Raw genomic sequence first — 20,753 nt, forward strand, 5'->3', positions numbered from 1 at the left:
AGCCACGCATAGACCATTTTCAGTGCCTTCCTCACATTCCGGCCTGTGCATTATATAGCCTGAACAAAGTTTTTCAGATCTAATCACATTGCTCTCCCTGGCGAAAAGCACAAATACAGTGCTTAGACTGAAATATTCTCCTCGCCACTATCCCTTATCTCATGCTTGGAAAGAAAATTTTCTCTCTCTGTCCAGTCCACTTTTTTTTTTTATTTTTATCAGACTTCACCTCCAAACAGTACTTCCTGAGAGAAGCTTTCCTTGTTAGATGATTTTTTTCAGATATACACTGTGTCAAGAAGTCCCCCAGAGCACCATCAAGTTTGGTGATTTGCCAAAAACATTCCAAAGGCCTAGAAATTGTTATAGTCGTGGTTATGATTTATTAGAGCCAAAGAATACAAAGTAATGTCAGCAGAGGAAGAAAGGGCATGAGGTGGAGTCCAGAGAAAACCAGGTGCAAGCTTCCGAGAATCCACCCCTAGTGAAGTTGTACAGGATACAGTTAATTTAGTGTGTAACATACGTGCAAAGTGCAGCCTACTCTCTTGCACCTGGGAGTTCAGGGCTCTGAGAAGGGGGAAGTTATATAGGCATGCAAGTATAATGGCTATGAGACTGATCTCAGTCGCCGAAGCTCCAGACCCTCAAAGGAAAAGCAGGTGTTCATCATAAGGCATATTGTTTGTAAAAACTCTCTATACTTAAACTGCTGCAGCTGCAGCAAGGCCCTAAGAATGCAGAAACTGTCATTCATAACGTTCCTAGAGCTCAGTTACCAGGAGAACTTAGAGAACCTTTATCACAAAAACAGGCTGTTCTGGGGAATGTGCCAGGTGTGAGCAGCCCCAGGCCTGCTGAATTAACTCTCTCTCTGTGCCTCTCTCTGTTCTCTCTCTCTCCCACCTCCCTCTTTCCATCCCTCCCTCTTATACATATACATATTATATGTTATAGAACTACAATCTCTGTATACTTAGCACAGTTATAATTTTCACTTATCCTGTGATTCATTGATATCTTTGTTTTGTCTAGACTACTAAACTTCTTGAAGGTGGGAATTTTATATATTTTTTTCTCTCACCAATATATCCCTGGTTTTAGTAGGTACTCAATAAAAATAAATATTCCTTGAATGAATAAATAAATATTTATTTCCAACCAAGATAAAATGTAACTCTTAACAGTGAATCTCTGGGAGCATTCTAATTACAACATAATATAAAAATGTTCATATCACCATTGTGATTTAACATTATTATCAAATATATAACTGTTAGAAATAAGAAAGTATTGCATGACATTAAATTATGTAACTAAAGCTCCCCAAGGAAAGCCATCGCAATTAATTAGACTTCAGTAAAATGTGTTTGCAGTGACAGTAAGCAGATCAAAAGCTTTTTTTCCAAAAACCATTTGGATGACAAAATGATTTATTCATCATAACATAAAAATTTAAATCCTTGATATCTTAATAATGACTGTATAATAAAATAGTCTTAATAACTAATAATGAAAACTGCAACTTAACTGAGAAGATATAAAAGAAGGCTAAAAGGACACATGGAAAGAGACTTAATTGGCACAGCCTTTTAAAATATTGCGGCTGCTGTGCCCTTATAATGTTCATAGACTTTGATCTAATAATTTCATTCCATCATAGAGAAATAGTAGGAAATGGAGAAAGATCTTTATACCCAAAGATATGAATCATCACTCTGTGTTTCTAAAACAAAGTAGAAACAAGTTATGTATATAACAGAGAAATGTTGTAAATTGTATATCTACACTATCGAGCATTATCCAGACATTAAAATTGTTTGTAAATATGTTTTCATAATCAAGTACAATGGCTATATTCTCATGTTAAGTAAAAAATAGTCATATGATATCATCAAGTGAAAAGATAGACACAGGATCAGATGCAAATACATCAAAATGTTATTAATGAGTGATGTGATAAAATCAATAGTTTTGTTTTTTATACTTTTCTGTAAATTCCAAGCTTTTAACAGAGGGTATGTATTACTTACATTATCAGAAAAAAAAAAAAGGTTTTAAGAAGAAAAAAATAGCCTTTCAACATCCTGCCAATTGATATAAAAATCTAAGGAATTCGCTCTGAAATATGTGTTATTATAGTTACTTTTGCCCTTCCTGAACAGCCTTTCCACTTACAAATTTCATCCACCATCTAAAAATCATGAAACCATAGCAGCACCCGGAACATCAAAGCCCTCAGACTCATTAGTTACCACTCGTATTTTCTAGAACATTAAGTAACTTGTTACAAATGATCATTATAACTGTTTTTACTACTCTTTAGACAATATTCTCTCAGTTGGCTAGTTGTTACTTTTACTTAGATATCTGTAGACTCCATTATAGATACCTTTCCTGAGAATATTTTATCAGAAAAAGGAATGACCATGTTAGTAATCTTCAGACTTTGTGCCCTTTATTTTAAGCATTTATGCTTTTTAGTATTTGTAAAAGAAAGCTGTGAGTGTGAGTCACACTGAGAAAATGAAGTAAATAATTTTCAAGGCTCTTCTGGACATAAGAAATAGATCGATAAAAAACTTTGCAGCTCCATTTATAAAATAACATCCTGGTCCTCTGAGGTTGGCAATAGGGGACAGTCAGTCCTTGTGGGGAGGCCCTGGTGCCATCCCCATTGTCCCTACCCTCTGCAGAGTCACATTTCCCTTGGCTGAATTTTTCTGCTATACTGCTTGAAGTCTTTTACTCTCTTGCCTAACTCTTGGACACCTCCAGAGACATTCTTTACTAGGGAAGTTCTCTCTGAAAGTGTCACAAAGTAATTTTTTATTGAGGTAAAATGTACAAAACATAAGCGAGACTCTTTTAACTATTTTAAGTGTGAAGTTCAGTGTCATTAGGGACAGTCACAGTTTTTTACAACTGTCACCATTATCCATCTCCAGAACTTTATCATCATATTAAGCAGACACTGTATTCATTAAACAGTAACTTCCCGTTCCCTCGCCCATAGGAACCTCTGTTCTACTCTCCATCTCTGAATCTGCCTGTTCTAAAAGTACTTCAGATAAGTGGAATCATACATTATTGATCCATTTATGCCTGATTCATTTCATTGTACATAATGTCTTCAAGGTTCATCCATGCCATAGCATGTATCAGAATCTCATTCCTTTTCAAGGCTGGATAATAGTTTAATTTTTAAAATATCTTTTTTTGCATATATTAAGGGAAGTTTCATGTCTCAACTAAACGCTTTTATTTTTCCACTTGGAAAGTGCCTGCTTTGAGTAGAAAATTATTTCTGAGACTTTACCTTTAAAAAATTAGCTGGCACAAAATGCAGAGCTCTGAGGTCTCAGCACCCTTTTCAGCTTGGTCTGTTAGAGCAGCAAAAATTAACTCACACGTAAGCTTTATTTTTGCATCATAACATTTGCTACCCCCCGATATGATATGTATTTATTGTTTATTTATTGTTTATTTATAATCTTTCAGTGGAATGTAAGCCCCCCCTAAAAACCAGGACTTTGCTAAAAATCCTGAACAAACATAGGAAGCACTTAGAAAATTTGTTGAATATATAATGTCATGAATGAAAGTAGCACTTTACTTTTAATTCATTTCCTGCCCAGATCTGTCTCCCCACAACTTTCTGTCTTCACAGAGAAAGTTGAATCACCAAAAAGTTAAAACACCACAAATCTCTCTTCTTACTGAGATCCAGCCATTTTTCTTAAATAAGCACTCTCATGGTTTGCTGCAAGCTTTTGGCTAGTTTTTGTAGTTCTTAAAATGTTGATTCCACAGATTTTCCAGTGTTTCATTGCTTTTATGTCAGGGCAGAGTTTTGGAATTTCTTAGTTATTTTATGTATGGCACGCCCTAAAGAAATCCCAAAATGTGTGAATTTTAAATCTTTTAGGTTATTTGCTTTGCTGAAGGAGTCATCCTATAAACACCATGACCCACCTTGTGTTCGTCTGTTGACCTGTAGAGTTCCTTGAACATTGAGAGATTGTCTTATAGGTTCTAATCTATAAATAACAATATATTTTATTCAATATCTTGGAAACCCAATAGATATAAAGGCAAGAATTATGACCAACAGAACTAACGGAGGGAGATGATTAGAATGTCAGTGCCAGTTCCCATGCAACTGGGTGAGACCACTCTTCCAGTTATGGTTGCTGCTTCTGTACATTTGCTTGAGACTAAAGAAATGGGCATTTCAGTCTCTCTGGCCGAATTCAAAGTGATTTCCAGTGTTATTTCCGTAGTTCTCCAAAATGGATCAGGGTTATCACCTCAATTAGTTTACCCAAGAACCATGCTATAAATTCAGCCATTGCTGTAGTTTTCCTATTTTGGTATTGATGATAAGATCACCTAGGGCACTTGTTTCAAGTGGGTATTTCCCAGTCCTGTTCTAGGATTCTGATTTAGCAGGGTTGAAGTGGGGCCAAGGAATGTATATTTTAAATAAACACCTCCAGCTGTTTTGATCAACATTAAAAGCGACTCTACCTCCAGTCATTATTCATCTTCATTGGGACTGATACATAAAGCATAAGGCCAGTTTCTCACTTAAAATAAGAAATATAACTGACTACCAAGGGGATCCGATATTCACAATCCCTACATGGTGCTTCTCCTCCTCTGATTCCCATAGAAGAGCAAGTAACTAATCTAGACACTGCTGAGTCTACAGAGATTTTCAATTCACAGGGGATTCCTAGCATATTGTGACACTCTTTAGAACTGTTTTCTTTACCTTTACTACTTGGCGAGAATTACCTCAGAAACATAAACAAGTACACTACTGTTGACTTTTCCAGGGGACCAAAGCTCCCTTCTATCTCAGTACTACTACTATTATAATCATTAATATAGTGGAAATAAACTAATTCCAGATCCCTATTATACTTATTAGCCACATAGAAATTGTTGCAACTGTCCACTGCTATTCCTCCACAGGTGTCTTAGAGACATCGTAAGTATGTCTAAAACTGAGTTAACTTCCTCTTCAATTTCCTGTCCCCTTCCCTGGAAAAGTGTACGTCTCTTAGAGCCTAATATCTCCGTGTTCACATTGTGTTCCTTTCCGAAAGCCATGAATTACCCTAGATTCCTCCCTCTTACTCATCCCTATTTGTGTGTGTCTATTAATTCTGTCTTCTCTCTAAAACCACTGCCTCTGCCTTAGTTAAGCCCTCCAAAAACTCAGGTCGTGATTACTACAAAAGCCTCCTCCCGATTTCTTCAAGTGTTGCTTTGTCTCATTCTTTCTCTCCTCTCAGACTTGCAGCTACATGTGTGTTAGGTCTTTTGCCTCTGTTGTTCATCTCTCATATGTTTTGTTTTGATTTTGCATTATTTTTTTCTCTGTGTATTTTAGTTAGTATATATGTTCTATAACTTTTATAAGGTGTTTTGTTTTTCTTATGTCCATGCCCTTAAGTTTGAGGGGGCGGGGGTTAAAGGACCTCATTGCTTCCTGTACTGCTGATAATTAAGATAAATACTTACCTCGCTTAAATGGTTTCTGGAGAGTAATTTTTATACAATTTTAGTTTTTAATATTAAAAACATACAAGTAAAAGGAGTCAGTGTTTGGGGGCAAAGCTTAATGTAAAAGGCCATGATAATGTAAAATTGTTGGATATAATGTGTTCCTTCATTTAAAGAATATTTAACTGGCTTCCTATATTTACTCAGAAATATAGAAAATCCTGTGATATTTTCACTTGTTTGAAAGAGTAAAATTTGTCTTTGAGAATTATTTAAGTATTATATTAACACAGCTTTAACAGATTTCTGGATTCATTTCTAGTGGATTAATGACTTAGAAAGTGATGATTTGTATGTTATGTGGCCTACAAGTTGCCAGGAACTTCTGAAACCAGTATTACCTGGAAGTATACCTTCCATAAGGCGTAATTTTCATAATTTGGTGAGTTTTATATTTTGACATTTTGTATACATCTTTTATAAAGCATTGTTTTTGGATTACCCTACTCTTGGTAAATGGGCATCTGAATAAGGAAGGAGATTCAACAAGCTGGAGTGGCATGGCTGACTCAGTATTGAAAGCCAGCAATGTCACATCATCTGCTTCTCACTATTTAGCCTTTATGTACTTTAATAATACCAATATTAAGTTCATGGGTTACTTTTACATTTTCTGAAGGAAATTATGATAGAAACTTTTCTTCCACATTGTGAAGAACTAATGATTAAAGTTTAGTATTTCAGGGAAAAATACATGAATACCGTTTTATCATCTTAGCATGTAAATTCATTATTACAATATAAACAACCCTATAAAACTTTAAAATATGGAGAAAACATCAATGGAGGGATTTACTTTTTTCACATTGGAAGTGAATATTTTATTTCCTATATCAACTTAGAGTGAGCAGTTATGTTAGTGCTGTTTCTTTTGGTTGAAATTCAGTTACTATTTTCTTTAAAAAAATTATCACAGAAAATCCAATGAACATTTAGAATGAGCTATTTCACTTTTTGTAAAAAATATTTACTTTATGCTGTGCTTCAGAAAGAGGATGAGAAATCAGATATTAAATTCCATGTATAATATTTGGATGTACAACTTTTAGAAATCTTTCATAAACTGAAATTTCTTATATCCATTTCTCATAATTCTTTAGAATTGCCAGAAATGTCTTTTAAAAAATTGTACCTTGAATTTTATACTTGTACTATAGAAATTAGACTAGAATTTCATTAAAATTCTTAAGTGTTAAAACAAAATAGTGATTATAGATTATCTACTTTCTTTTAGGTTCTGTTTATTGATCCTGCTCAAGAATATACTGTGGATTTTATAGAACTTGCTGAACTTTTCTATTATCATAAAATTCCTCTTAGGTAATTGTTAAATGATAACAATTACAGTGTCAACTGAAGGAAAGCCAACGATGTTCATGTTGTATTACACAGAGTATTAATATGGAATTCAGAACAATGATATCTTTAGTTCCTGAAAATGTAGCTGTGGGTTGTGAAGTGTCATATACCTTTATGACAGACTCTGTTAATCAAAGCTACTTGGTAGTCTTGTTTACCCTGTTACCTTCCTGAGAGAATGATCTGATCATTTGGGTACCTAAGGTGGATCCATTTCCCTGTGGCTGTGTTAAGAGTATGCCCACTCCCCACACATACACACACACACAAACACACAGGGTTTTTTTTCTGTAAAAACATGGTCATTGGAAAATGTCACCACAAGAGACTGTTTACATTTTGGGAATCCATCAGGTATGGAAATTTTGTTGAATGGACATTACAAATCAAACCCTTTCAAATAATAATACTCCCTTCCTCCCCATCTACTAATATACGAGGTGTGATCACAAATACGTTGAATGTTTAAATTTAAAAAAATTATTACAGTAAAAGACACATTGCCATTAATCTCCCTCAAAATACTCCTCCTCACTTCGAGCACACTTATCCCATTGTTCTTGTCACTTTCTGAAGCAGTTCTGGAAGTCCTCTTTCATGAGTGTCTTTACTTCATCGTACATCATGATAGCGCTCCGTGTCACACGTCACTTCTGGTATGGCAATTTCTGTCAAATAAAAAAATTACAGTGTCCTCATCCACCTTATTCACTTGATCTAGACTGTGCAACTTCTAGTTCTTCCCCAAAGTCAAACTGACCATGAAAGGTAAACATTTTCAATCGATTCAGGGCACCAACGCAGCCACGACAGCGCAACTAAAGACACTCATGAAAGAGGACTTCCAGAACTGCTTCAGAAAGTGGCAAGAACGATGGCATAAGTGTGTTTGAAGTAAAGGGGAATATTTTGAGGGGGATTAATGGCAATGTGTTTTTTTACTGTAATAATTTTTTTTTAATTTAAACATTCACCGTATTTTTTTTAATCACACCTAGTATTCTCTCCATCTAGATGTTGTAGTCTAATAATGTTTAAAACTTGTAGCTTATTGTGGTTCAAGGGGTATTTGTGATATTCCTTATTCATTTTTTTTCCCCAGAATTGGTTTTGTGTTCATTGTTAATACAGATGATGAAGTTGATGGAACCAATGATGCTGGAGTTGCTCTTTGGCGAGCTTTCAACTATATTGCAGAAGAATATGATGTTTCACAAGCATTTATTTCCATGGCATATGTGAGTTTATGCTGTAGGCATAATTTTTTTACAATGTACAGTGGGTTTCTTTGCATTATTATAATTATTATAATTTATTATTTTAACATTTCAAAATTTATAAAAACTATTGGGATTAACACAGAATATGAATTTAATTCTTACAGCTCCCAACTGAAGTACATCATATGGTCCCTGATTTATAAATTATGCAACTGAGGCTCTCCAAAATATATGAACTTCCTTAGGTAAACCCAGCCAATAAAGGAATTCAAATTGTATGTATAAGTTTGAAGGAAAACATATTAATAGAAAATGATTAGTCAAGGAAGAATTGTTGAACTAGGTCTTGAATAAAATCATGAATAGAAAAGATTATGCAAATTTAAATATTCTCAATGACAAAGTAAATAGACACTTCCTAGAGAATTTCAAAGGAGAAAGAGATCATTTCATGATAATAAATTGTTGCGAAAATTGTAAGATTGATACAGAATCTGACAAAGAGATTGTATAAGAAAAATCATATATTGGAAAGAACCTGATTAAGGAAGAATAAGCGACAGGATGATTATTTTACTATTTTATAATTCAGGTTTTGAAACTATTAGAACCCATTATTAAAAAATATAAATGCATTAAAGAATTATATTGTTATTAGGAAAGTCAGGTTACAGCTTAAAAATACTTTCTATTCATTTTTAAATTCATTGGTCTTTAGCTTGTCAGTCATTATTATAAACAAGGAATAGTTCTTCAAACTGAGAATGAAATTACCAAAGCACTGTAAATTTTCTACCCTATTTCTGTAGCTCCCTGGAAAACCACTAAATCCCTCATTAATTCACTATCCTGGGGTATAGAAAGTACCTACACTTCAGTGAGTTGGGATATATTTTGTTCTGTAAAATAGTGCCATGGAATACATGACAATATTATATCTCAGTCTGTTAGTTTTACTGATTGATATTAAGAGTTTATAAGGGGCTTCCAGCCGAGTGGCTCAGTTGGTTAAAAGCTCGTTCAAGAGTCTGAGCTCTGAGCAACAGCGGTTCGAGTCCCGGCCCAAGCTGAGCAGCCGCTGAGCTGCCAACAGGTGGCAGGATGGCTCAGCTAAAAAAAGAAAAAAATAGTTTATAAGGGGCTTAATCAAATTGACATACTTTTACTAAAGTCCAAGCACCGTATTGTAAAAGGATCAATATGATATTCAAAACTAAGAAACTTGGAGACCTTCCAAAATGATCTTTACCTAAGTTATTTTAACTATTTCTATTGAATCTATTCTGTAAGCCTTTTGTTCAGACATTAATTTGCATGTGATGACATATTTTTCAATCACTTGCCTTTTGATTTACCTACTGTGATGTTCAGCACAATACTATAGTTTCTTAGAAAACTGAATTACACTTGAACCATAGGATTTAACCAAACCTGCATAGAAATAAGTATTAAATATGTTCTGTAGCCTACAAAATGTGCTAAACAATTGGGAAGAAGGGAAGGGAAAAACAAATAAGGAAGGAATATTTAGGGATAGCATATTAGATCCACTGGGGTCTGAAGTGTGACAATGTTGGTGGTTATTTAAACTATGTATGCAGGTGACCTCAAAATTTGTGTGTCCCATAGAAAAGTAAAACATTATTGTGCTAACATTCTGTTAGGAATGTAGTATGTCCTTTAGATGACTTGGATTTACTAATTTAAAATAATTGGAGCAAAATCTAGTCTTTTAGTAAAATACATGAATTATAAAATTTCTTTAAATCTGTTTCATTGCTTTCAATGAGCAAATTATTTTATCTAAATTTTATCTAAATCATTTGAAAAATACAGTATCAGGAGAGAGGGAATAGAATAGAAGGCCAAAATCATAATAAAAGTATGTAAAAATTATTGAAATGTGATAGAGAATTTCGGTAGAGTAAGTACAGTGAAACAGCGTGACTTTATAACTCAGCTCTCCTGCACAGTGGCTATGCAAACTTACAGGTTATTTAATTTTTCTCCCTACCTTACAAGTTTAAGGTTTTAAAAAATTGGTGTTACATATTTAATGAATATTTGATGAATGCATGTTTGAGAATGTAAAAGCACTTTAAGACTTGTCCATGATGGAGTAACTGACAGCAGATTAGCCATCTGAGTATAACTATAAAACTGGACAAAATACATGAAATAAGTCTGTTTTCAGGCATTCGACAAGAGGCAGCAAGAACTATGATCCTTGCAAAAAGGTGAAATAAAGATATTTACAGATAAAGACAGAAAATTATTTGCTGCGTTAGAAGAATTACTAAGGGAAATCATTTAGGATGAAAGGAAATGATACAAGATGGTAACTCAAATCCACAGGAAGAAATGAAATTGTAAGACTAAATAAAATGTAAATATATGGGTAAATAGAGAAGGCAGTATGAATATAATTTTTTTCTTCTTTTTAAAGTACAAAAGATTGAGTAAAACATAAATTCTAACTTACATGGATGTAATACATATCATGATAATTATACAAAGGAACAGAGGATGAAATGGATCTATTTTGGAACTTTAATTCTATACCGGGGATGCCAAAAAAATGTATACACATGACTTTTATTCATCTTTTGTTATCAGTATATATTGAATATTGCAATTTTAATACAGTTTTTTCCTTTTTTAAAATGCATATACATTTTTTTGGCACCATCTGTATTTGCAACATTAAGTTAGGATTAATGGAAGTAGACTGCGGCAAGTTCTAATGCATACTATAATTCTTAGAGTAACCACAACGAGGGGCCAGCTGAGTGGCTCAGTTGGTTAAGAGCTTCCTCAAGAGTGCAAGCTCTGAGCAACAGGGTCACCGGTTCGATTCCTGGCCCAAGCTGAGCTGCCAACAGGTGGCAAGATGGCTCAGCTAAAAAAAAGAATAACCACAACATGAAATCTGAGGTAGGATAATTAAGTTTGTGAACTTGTTGCAACGATGATGCTGACCTTTTTTGCTGTCAGAGGGATTATTCTCTATGCATTTGTACCAACTGGACAAACAGTTAACCAAGTTGACTATTTGGAAGTGCTAAAAAGGCTGTGTGAAAAAGCTAGACGACCTGTCTTTTTGCCAATAATTCATGACTCTTGCATCACGACAATGCACCCGATCACACGGCACTGTCTGTGAGGGAGTTTTTAGCCAGTAAACAAATAACTGTATTGGAACACCCTCCCTCCTCACCTGATCTGGCCCCCAATGACTTCTTTCTTTACCCAGAGATAAAGGAAATATTGAAAGAAAGGCATTTTGATGACATGCAGGACATCAATACTATGACAGCTCTGATGGCCATTCCAGAAAAAAAAGTTCCAAAATTGCTTTGAAGGGTGGACTAGGCACTGGTGTCAGTGCATAGCTTCCCAAGGGGAGTACTTCGAGGGTGACTGTAGTGAAAGTCAGCAGTGAGGTATGTAAGCACTTTTACTAAGATTAGTTCGCGAACTTAATTGTCAGACCTCGTATATAGAAAACAAAGCAAAATGGCACAAGTTAATCAAGCCATATCAATAATTATATTAAGCATGAGTAAATTAAACTTAAGCATACTGGAAGAATGGATATAAAAAGATGGACAATTATACTCACACTAAATATTCAACAATCTATAAGAAATGGATAAATGCTTAAAAACATACAACCTACCAAGACTGAATCAGAAAGCAATATAAAATTTGAACAGATCAGTTACTAGTAAGGAGATTGAATCAGTAATCAAAAATCTCTCAACAAAGTTCAGGACCAGATGGTTTCACTGGTGAATTCTACCGAACATTTACGTAAGAATTAATACCAATCCTTCTCAAGCTTTTTCCAAAAAATAGAGGAGAGAACACTTCCAAACTCATTTTACAAGGCCAGCATTATCCTGATGCCAAAACCAGACAAGAACACTACAAGAAAGGAAAACTATAGGCCAATATTCCTGATGAACATAGATGGAAAAATCCTCAACACAATATTTGCAAACTGAATTCAGTGGTACATTAAAAGGATCATACACCATAATCAAGTAGGGTTTATTCCTGGGATGAAAGGAAGTTTTAACACATAGGAGGTGTGATCAAAAAAATAAGGTGAATGTTTAAAAAAATGTATTACAGTAAAAGACACATTGCCATTAATACCCCTCAAAATATTCCCCCTCGCTTCCCATCATTCTTGCCACTTTCTGAAGCAGTTCTGGAAGTCCTCTTTCGTGAGTGTCTTTAGTTGCACTGTTGTAGCTGCCTCGATGTCCTGAATCGATTGAAAACGTTTACCTTTCATGGTCATTTTGACTTTGGAGAAGAGCCAGAAGTCACATGGTGCCAGATCCGGTGATAAGGCGAATAAGGACACACCATAATGTTTTTATTTGACAGAAATTGCAGTACCAGAAGCCATGTGTGACGTGTAGTGTTGTCATAATGGAGGATGATTTACGGCACAGTTTAAAACAATATATTACAGTAAAGACCTTCTTTCAACCATAGCTCACACCCGACTGACTGCTTGAAACTTGTAACACTGTTACTAAGGTTCAACTCACTGCTCCCTGTATTGAAGATTCCTGTCTTTCTGTTTGATGGCTCTCAGCAGCAGCATTCACCATTTTTTATTGTATGAGAAGAAAGCACACATAAACTGAGAAGCTCATATAACTACTCTGTGACCTAATTACAGACCTGTGCTTCTTAAAGGACTAGGTTACAACGTTTAAAGTGAGCAAAGGAAAGCAAAGAAGAATGTTAATTCCTTATTGTGAGGAATAACCTGGGGATTCTGTCAGACATAATGTTAAGGATTGTCTCTGGCAATAATAATTTAAGTGAATTTGAAACAAAAAGAATATTCTTAATTGATATATCAAAATGCAACCTAATGGTGTTTGTGCTTACTAGTTGCTCCTTCTGGTTGGAAGGTTCTTTCCCCAGAATGCCTTAATGTTAGCTCACTGTTCATATTTATGTCTCGGCTAACTCATCTGTGCAGAGAGGCCTTCTCTGTTGATGCAAAGCTCCCCTTTTCCCATGTCTAGAACAGTGTCAGGGTCATAGCAGAGGATCTATAATAAAGGGGGAAATGAAATGAACAAAAAAATAATAAAGGTGTAACAGCTTACATTACGTTTAGATCATTTGAGATGAATGGAGGTACAGAGAAAATCTAGTCAGGGTATTTACTGAAGAGCAATCAAATGAGAAGAAAGCATTTCTGAAATAAGTTATTTGAAGTATTTTATGCAAACTTTTAAAAATAAGGTAAGCATTATTAAGAATAAGTGATCAAAATAGATAAAGACAAAAATTTGTTATGGTATTTTTGAAAGGTATAGAATTTCACAAAACCATTTTTATTAGAAGATGATATTTTGTACGGTTAACATGGTATGTATGGGATGTGTGTATGTACTTGTATGTATATGGCATGCTTAGAACTTATAAAATGTATTTACGGTAATTTATAAATCTCATCAGCATGCTCAAGGGAAGAAAATAAGTGCTGTAAGATGAAAATTAATTATAATATCTTTATTTTTCACAGATGTACCAAAAAGTGAAGACTCAAAATACACTCACTGTGGATAATGTGAAGAGTGTTCTCCAAAATGAATTTCCTCACGTTAATATATGGGATATTTTGGGAATTCATTCTAGATATGATAATGAAAGAAAGGTAACTTGGAATGCAAATTTTCAAAAATAGGATCCAAGAACCTTGTATTGTAATCTTGTGAATAAATTATCTCAGTATAATTAACTCATGATTTAGACTTTAGTCCCTCAAAAGGAAGGGAAATAGACTGAATGACACGTTTATATGCTATTGAGTTTTTGAAAAGTACAAAAAAAGATAATTCTCAGGATTTACAGAGTAGAAAACTTGAGTATAGAATTTTAGAGATGTAATTCGTGCTTTCTTAGGAAGAAATGGAAAGCTGGCTTTTTAGGTAATTGCTAGGACAAGAATCAAACTTAGGAAAATGTAGCATCGTTGGGGTTGAACTTCTAATGCTCATGTGGACCTCAAGATTTCTAAATGGGTTTTTGCATTTTATAAGAGTTTTTTTAAAATCAGATCTGAGCCTGATAATCTTATATGTACTATCCCTCAGTAGTGATGGTAAAGTTCAGGATCGTTAGTATTGTAAAGGTCCTACCACATTTGGCCTCTGTGTAATTCTTTAGTCTCGTTTCATTTTTTAGTGTGTGAGTACAGTCTTTTGCTTGCTCCGTTTGTTTTCCTCCCTCCCTGTAAGACTATCCTGTAATGATGAGACCTTCAGTCTCTTAATTTCTCTATTTTTCCCAAGTCTCTTTAATCTCCAATTTAAACTGTACCTTGTTGCTTGACAATCCTTGAGTTGTGCTTGGTTTTCTCCCCTCCCTAGTCCTCCCAAAAGTTATTCTAAACATTCTTCAGTTCTGTAATCCTCTTTTTGCACCTTATTCATCATGCCTAGAAAATCATTCTGACTCCTATATCACAAATTAGTTTAGGGTTTTATTCTATAAGCTCATATTCCTATAATTTTCTCTCCATCCAAACTTTGTACTTTTAACAAATACTTAGTAAATACTTATAATGTTCCTGGCACAGGACAATAAAGAATAGAATACAAGGAAGATTGCTTAAAAATTAAAATTTAATAGTACAGAGACAAAAAAATAGAAATTAAAATTAAGACCAAAAGGTAAAGAATTAGAGACTCAGTCCAGAAGATTCAGAAAGAATAGAGAAAACAAAGGAAAGGAAAGCATCAGAAATAACAGAGAAATTTCCTAAATTGATGGATATGTCTTCATTGGAAGAGGCCCACCAGATACACAACACAAAATGAGAGAGGAGCACTCTGGGGGGTGGGAACAGGAATACTTCTCTGAAGCAGTGACATTTAAGATGAGTTCTGAAGTAGGAGAAGAGTTGGATGAAAGAAAACAAGTACATGGTAGGAGATTAACATTCCAGAGAGAAACGTTAGGAGGTCCTGAGTTGTGAAGGAACTAAGAGAAATTGGTTTTGCTGCTGTATAGATATCAAGCATGTGTTATATTTGCATTGCAGAGGAAAGTTCCTAAAACAAGGCTAGAGAAGTAGGCAAGGAGCCTGATTACACAGGGTCTTGTGAACAATATTTAATTTGAACTCAGAATAGTAGAAGACCTTGGCAACAGTGAAAAACTTAAAAAGATATTAAGCAGTGAAGTGACAGTGATATGCTTTAAAAAAAAAACACTCTCCCTTATTGAGAATGGGTTGTTGGAGAATGAAAGTGTATGTAGTGAGACAGATTAGGAAAGATGGAGAGAAGAGATGAGAGATGGGCTTGAGGCTTTGGAAGAAGTAGAGACAGAGAAAACGGGACACAATCGACTGAGTTAGGAAGTATAATCCAGGACCTGCCACTGGATTGGATCGGTTGAGGGAGGATGTGAAATTGTCAAGGACAACTCCCAGCGTTCAGTTGAGCAACTAATTACTGGGAGGGTTGTGGTGTCATTGCCAAGATGGAAAGGAGTGGAGGAGAATCTGAGTGGAGAATAAGATCAGAAGTCCTGTTTTTCACATACTGAACTTGAGGTGTCTGTGAGATTATCAGAGGAGATATGAAATAAATGATTAGATATATGCATCTATAGCTCAGAAGAGAAGTATGGGCTAAAAATTTAAAATTCAGTGTCATTTGCTCATTTGCTAATTAAAGCTTTTGGAATGGACGGGCCACTTAATTGGAAATCATAGAGTAAATCAGAAGAGGGCCTGTATTCCTAGCAGGGACATCTTGCTTGAGGTCTGTACCCATGTATGCAACTGCCTAGTGGATTGCCCATAAGCATCGTAAAAGAATCTAAAACCAAGCCCATCATCTTCTTTGTTAGCACAAACTTCTTTTTCTTTTTTTATGCCCTATCATAGAGAGTAGTGTCATCATTTTCCCAGGCCATCTATGCCACCCTAAACTACTTCTTACCCTCATACCCTCCCAAACAGTAGACCCAGTTCTGCTAGCTAAATATTTCAGAAACAGCCTCATTTGCACCGTGCCCATCACCACGGATTTTTGTTCTGGCTATTGCTTTTTTCTTTCCCATACTTTTGCAGTAGCCCCTGACCCACCATTCATAGTGTGTGCTCTCTCCACCTCTTCCTTCACATTGTTGCTACTGTGTTCTGTTTTAAGTAAGCAAATCTGATCATATTATTTGTCATGAACCCTCTTCCTGGATAGAATTAACCAAATCCTTCTTGGTACCCCTGGATACTATATTCTTGCCTTTTTTGTTTGTTTGTTTGTTTTTGTTTTTTTTCCTAAAGGTTTTATTGGATAATTGGGGAAGGGGAACAGCCAATTTGTTGTCCTTCAATCTTAGTTGTGGAGGGCGCTGCTAGCTCAGCTCCAAGTGCAGTCGCCATCCGGCCGCCTGTCGGCAGCTCGCAGCCACTCAGCTCAAGGTGCCATGTTCAATCTTAGTTGTGGGTGGGTATAACCCACCATCCCATGTGGGAGTTGAACCGGAAACCTTGTTGCTAAGAGCGCATGCTCTAACTACTGAGCCATCTAGCCACTCATGGGCAACTCCCAGGGCAGCTTAGCTCAAGGTGCCGTGTTCAATCATAGTTGTGGGTGGGCGTAGCTCACCATCCCATACAGGAGTCGAACAGGCAACCTTGTTGTTAGGAGTGCATACTCTCACCAGCTGAGCCATCCTGCCACCTGTTGGCAGCTTAGCAGCAGCTCAGCACAGGTGCAGCTCACTGGCCCATGTGGGAATCGAACAGGCGACCTTGTTGCTTAGAGCTTGCGCTTTTAACCACTCGGCCATCCCTCACACCTGTTTTAAGTGTATCCATGTCTCCCTCTGTTAAAGTATAAGTTTCCTTAGGATAGTGTTTGAATATCATAGATAGGCACTCATAAGCCTAATACACAATAAGTGCCCAATAATTGCCGAGATAATATAGTCTGGTTGTTAAGAGTTCAGAATCTTGATTAGACCTAAATATAAATTCTGTTCACAAAATATAGTAACTATGTGACATTGGAAGTGACTTCATCTTTCTGTATCTGTTTCATCATCTGTAAAATGGATGTAATAGTAGTACTTAGTTTCATAGAGTAATTGTGAGAATGTTGGCTATACTAATTATAATAATACATAGCATTGAATAGCAAATCTATCATTTAGTGACGCTGTGTTTACTCATAAGACAAAATGCAGGTGTTGACGACCTTCATGATCTGGCTTCTAACTATCTCCTCTGACGCCATACCTGACAGCTCTACCCACATATAACTCTCCCCACTGTAAACAGCACAAATGACTTGCCATTCCCTAAATGTGCCGTATTCTCCCTTCCCCTCCACTGATTGCTGTGTTGTCTCTTTTTCACTTAGAATGTCTTTCTCCACCTTGTCTCCCTAGCAAATTTTTGCTCATCCTTTAAGGCTTTCCGTGTCGCTTCCTAACAGAGTCATTCTCTGTTTCCTTCCACTCCATTCTCTGGCTTGGTCAGATGATTCTCTTCTGAGCTCCCGTAGGACCTCGTACATGCCTCTGTTTTGTTGGTATGTATGAACCCCTTGAGGACAGACTTTCCGCTCTGTAATCACAGGGTCTAGCTTAATGCTGGTTGCATGAATTCAGTAAGTACTTAGTAAACGAATACAGTGGTAAATTAATCTCTGAACTGGTAATTGATATTTTTTTAAAAATAAATGTTGTGCTCTGTATGAAGAGTCAGCAAACTGTGGCCCATAGGCCAAATCCAGCCCTCGCACTGCCTCTTTTCATATAGATACAATTTGGGTGGGGGGGACATGGCCATGTTCATTCGTTCATATGTTGTATATCACTGCTTTTGCACGATAACGTCAGAGTTGAATAGTTGCGACACAGACCTGATAGCTCACAAAGCCTAAAATATGTGCTGCCTGGCCCTAAGTAGAAAGTTTCCTGACTCTTGCTCTGTGTAGATAAGTTACTTTCCTTAAGTAATATTTGGAATGGATGGATAAAATTAACACATTAACAATTTTTTCTTTGGCATATAAAAATGTAGCAGTGTTCCTTTTTCTTCTCATGTATTTCTGTTTCAGACGGCCATATTCTGCTTAACTCTGATATTTTTTAACCAAATAGGCAGGAGCAAATTTTTATAAGATGAGTGGCCTGGGTCCTTTGCCTCAAGCTCTTTATAATGGTGAATCCTTTGATGTTGAAGATGTGACTATTAAAGAACTAGAAATGGCTGTGCTTCAAAAAATGATGGACATGACCATATATTTACAAGAGGAAGTTTTTATGGTAGGTAAGCATTTATGAGGAAATATATGATGAATGTTATTTATAAACGATTTTTTGTGTTAAAAAGTATTTTAATAGCAAAAGTTAATTTTGTAAAAATTGCCATCCTGATCATTTGGTAGTGATTTTTAAAGTAATAAGTAAATTTATCTATATATGATTACATCTAAAAATCATTTAATTAGAAAGAAAATTCAAAGTTTTAAAAACATGAAAATTTATTAGAATCCTAAATTACATATTATTTATTGATTTATTTTAGATTAAGTAGTCTTTAAATGTATTCTTTGCATAACTTTAAAACATATGCATATAAATTGCCTATATTACCTAAATAATATTTTTGTTATTTTAGGGCACATTAAATGATCGAACAAATGCAGTTGATTTCCTTATGGATAAAAATAATGTTATACCCCATATAAATCCTTTGATTTTTCACGCTGAATGGCAGTACCTTAATTTAATATCTACATCAGGTAAAATAATCTTTCTGTATACTTTTCTACAAATGCTTATTGAATTGCAAATGTTTTATTCATTATTTAATACTTAATATGAAAATTTTCAGTGACTGCCGATGTTGAAGATTTCTCTACTTTCTTTTTCTTGGATTCACAAGATAAGAGTGCTGTGATTGCAGACAACATGCATTATTTAACCCAAGAAGGTAATAAGCATATTTTATCTTCCTGAATTAATTCCAAAGTAGCAATAACTTGTAATTTTAGTAAGGTATTTGCAGAATACATTTTTATATGTTGATATTTGACTAAAGGCCTCTTTTCAATTTGAGAATTTATAATTTGTTAGGATATAAGGATTGTGCTCAGAAAATGATACCTCCTGTCCTAGCTAATTATCTGCGCAGAGGGGTTTGTCTTGGGTTTTGTTGTGGGTTTTTTTGCCTTTTTTTAAAAGCAAGCTATGCTATTTTTCATCTTTTGAAGAAAGCAATAAAACCTTTTCAAGACTATGTAAACTGATATAATGCATGAATAAACGTGTAATTCTCATATTAGAGAATAGTTCCGAAATCTCTTTAAACAACATGTGCATGTTCTGCTTAAATTGAGGTTTAAACCAAAGGAGGGGAGACCAAAGCAGGAAAAAGATGGAATAAGCTATTGTGTTGTCGGAAAAGTCATGATGTATTTTTTCTGTGTTTTTCATTGCAAAAATGCATCATGATTTTTCCGACAACCCAATAGGTAGTAAGGGGTAAATTTTTATATATGAGAGATTTAAGCAGAGGCCACACAACCAATTTTTGAGAATCCAAGTTTGAACCAAATGATCCCAGAATTACTTTCTAACTGATCTATAATTTTTTTTTAAGATTTTATTGGGGAATTGGGGGAGGGAACAGCATTGGGAAATCAGGGAAGGGGAACAGACAAGTTGCTGTCCTTTTGTTCTTCAGTCTAGTTGTGGAGCCATTGCTTCACTGGCCCATGTTGGTATTATCATTGCGCTCTTCCTGAGTGAGGCAGTCGCTCGCCGGCCATTGGACAGACGGCTGCTCACGCTAGCTGCCGGCCACTCACAGTAGCTTATGGCAGACCACTGCAGCCCACGCTGTCACCGGTGACTCACGGCAGCCCAGCTCCAGGTCGAGCTGTTATTCACCATCTTAGCTGTGGAGGGCACAGCATCACTGGCCCATGTGGGATTGGAACTGGCGGCCCTGCTGCTCAGACCTGGCATCCCAAGCCAACTCTTAACCAACGAGCCACTCAGCCGGCCCCCTGATCTTATAATTTTATGTTTATAAAGTGACCTGTCTACACAAAGTCCAACAAATTAAATAAAGTATAATGCAGTTTCATTTTCTGAAAGGCTAAGATCTTGAATATGTAAAGTGAAAAACAAAGGAGACAGAGAAATAAGGAATAAAAAATAAGAAACATTTATCAGGTTCTGTGCTGTGTTTCAAAAATTACTTCTGGGCATCAGAGTAAGTTAGCCTATAGTTAATGCCCTTTGGTTAAATCTCTTGCAATTTAAAAAGATACTTTCTAAACTCAGAAACACCTGATTTCTTGTTATTTGCCTTTATGTAAATATGTAAAGAAATAAAGAATTGTGAGAAATTTACATAGCACTTTTAAAATATTTCTCAGTTTACTAGCTGTGATGGTAAAAGTGCTGACAGTAAGGAGGCATCTTTTCTTCTTTGAAAAGAATGTGCCACTTGGTACACTTGGTATAGCAAAATTTTTACGATTGTTTTAAGTAGGTCATGTGTTCTAAAAGACTCATTTTTCTCTACATTTT

At 35.5% G+C, this 20,753-nt stretch overlaps 1 protein-coding gene across 1 annotated transcript in view; it reads left to right on the top strand.

The window, feature by feature from the left end:
• The window catches only part of UGGT2 (UDP-glucose glycoprotein glucosyltransferase 2), a 163,700-nt gene that overhangs the window by 58,767 nt on the left and 84,180 nt on the right, over positions 1–20,753 (top strand). Inside the window, exons 13-19 of the mRNA XM_019663849.1 lie at positions 5,837–5,956; positions 6,809–6,894; positions 8,036–8,171; positions 13,714–13,845; positions 18,312–18,476; positions 18,832–18,955; positions 19,048–19,146. Coding sequence (XP_019519394.1) covers positions 5,837–5,956; positions 6,809–6,894; positions 8,036–8,171; positions 13,714–13,845; positions 18,312–18,476; positions 18,832–18,955; positions 19,048–19,146 — 862 coding nt within the window. The remainder of the gene's footprint in view (positions 1–5,836; positions 5,957–6,808; positions 6,895–8,035; positions 8,172–13,713; positions 13,846–18,311; positions 18,477–18,831; positions 18,956–19,047; positions 19,147–20,753) is intronic.

The sequence above is a fragment of the Hipposideros armiger genome, unplaced genomic scaffold (assembly GCF_001890085.2).
Source record: "Hipposideros armiger isolate ML-2016 unplaced genomic scaffold, ASM189008v1 scaffold_407, whole genome shotgun sequence".
Lineage (NCBI taxonomy): Eukaryota > Metazoa > Chordata > Mammalia > Chiroptera > Hipposideridae > Hipposideros > Hipposideros armiger.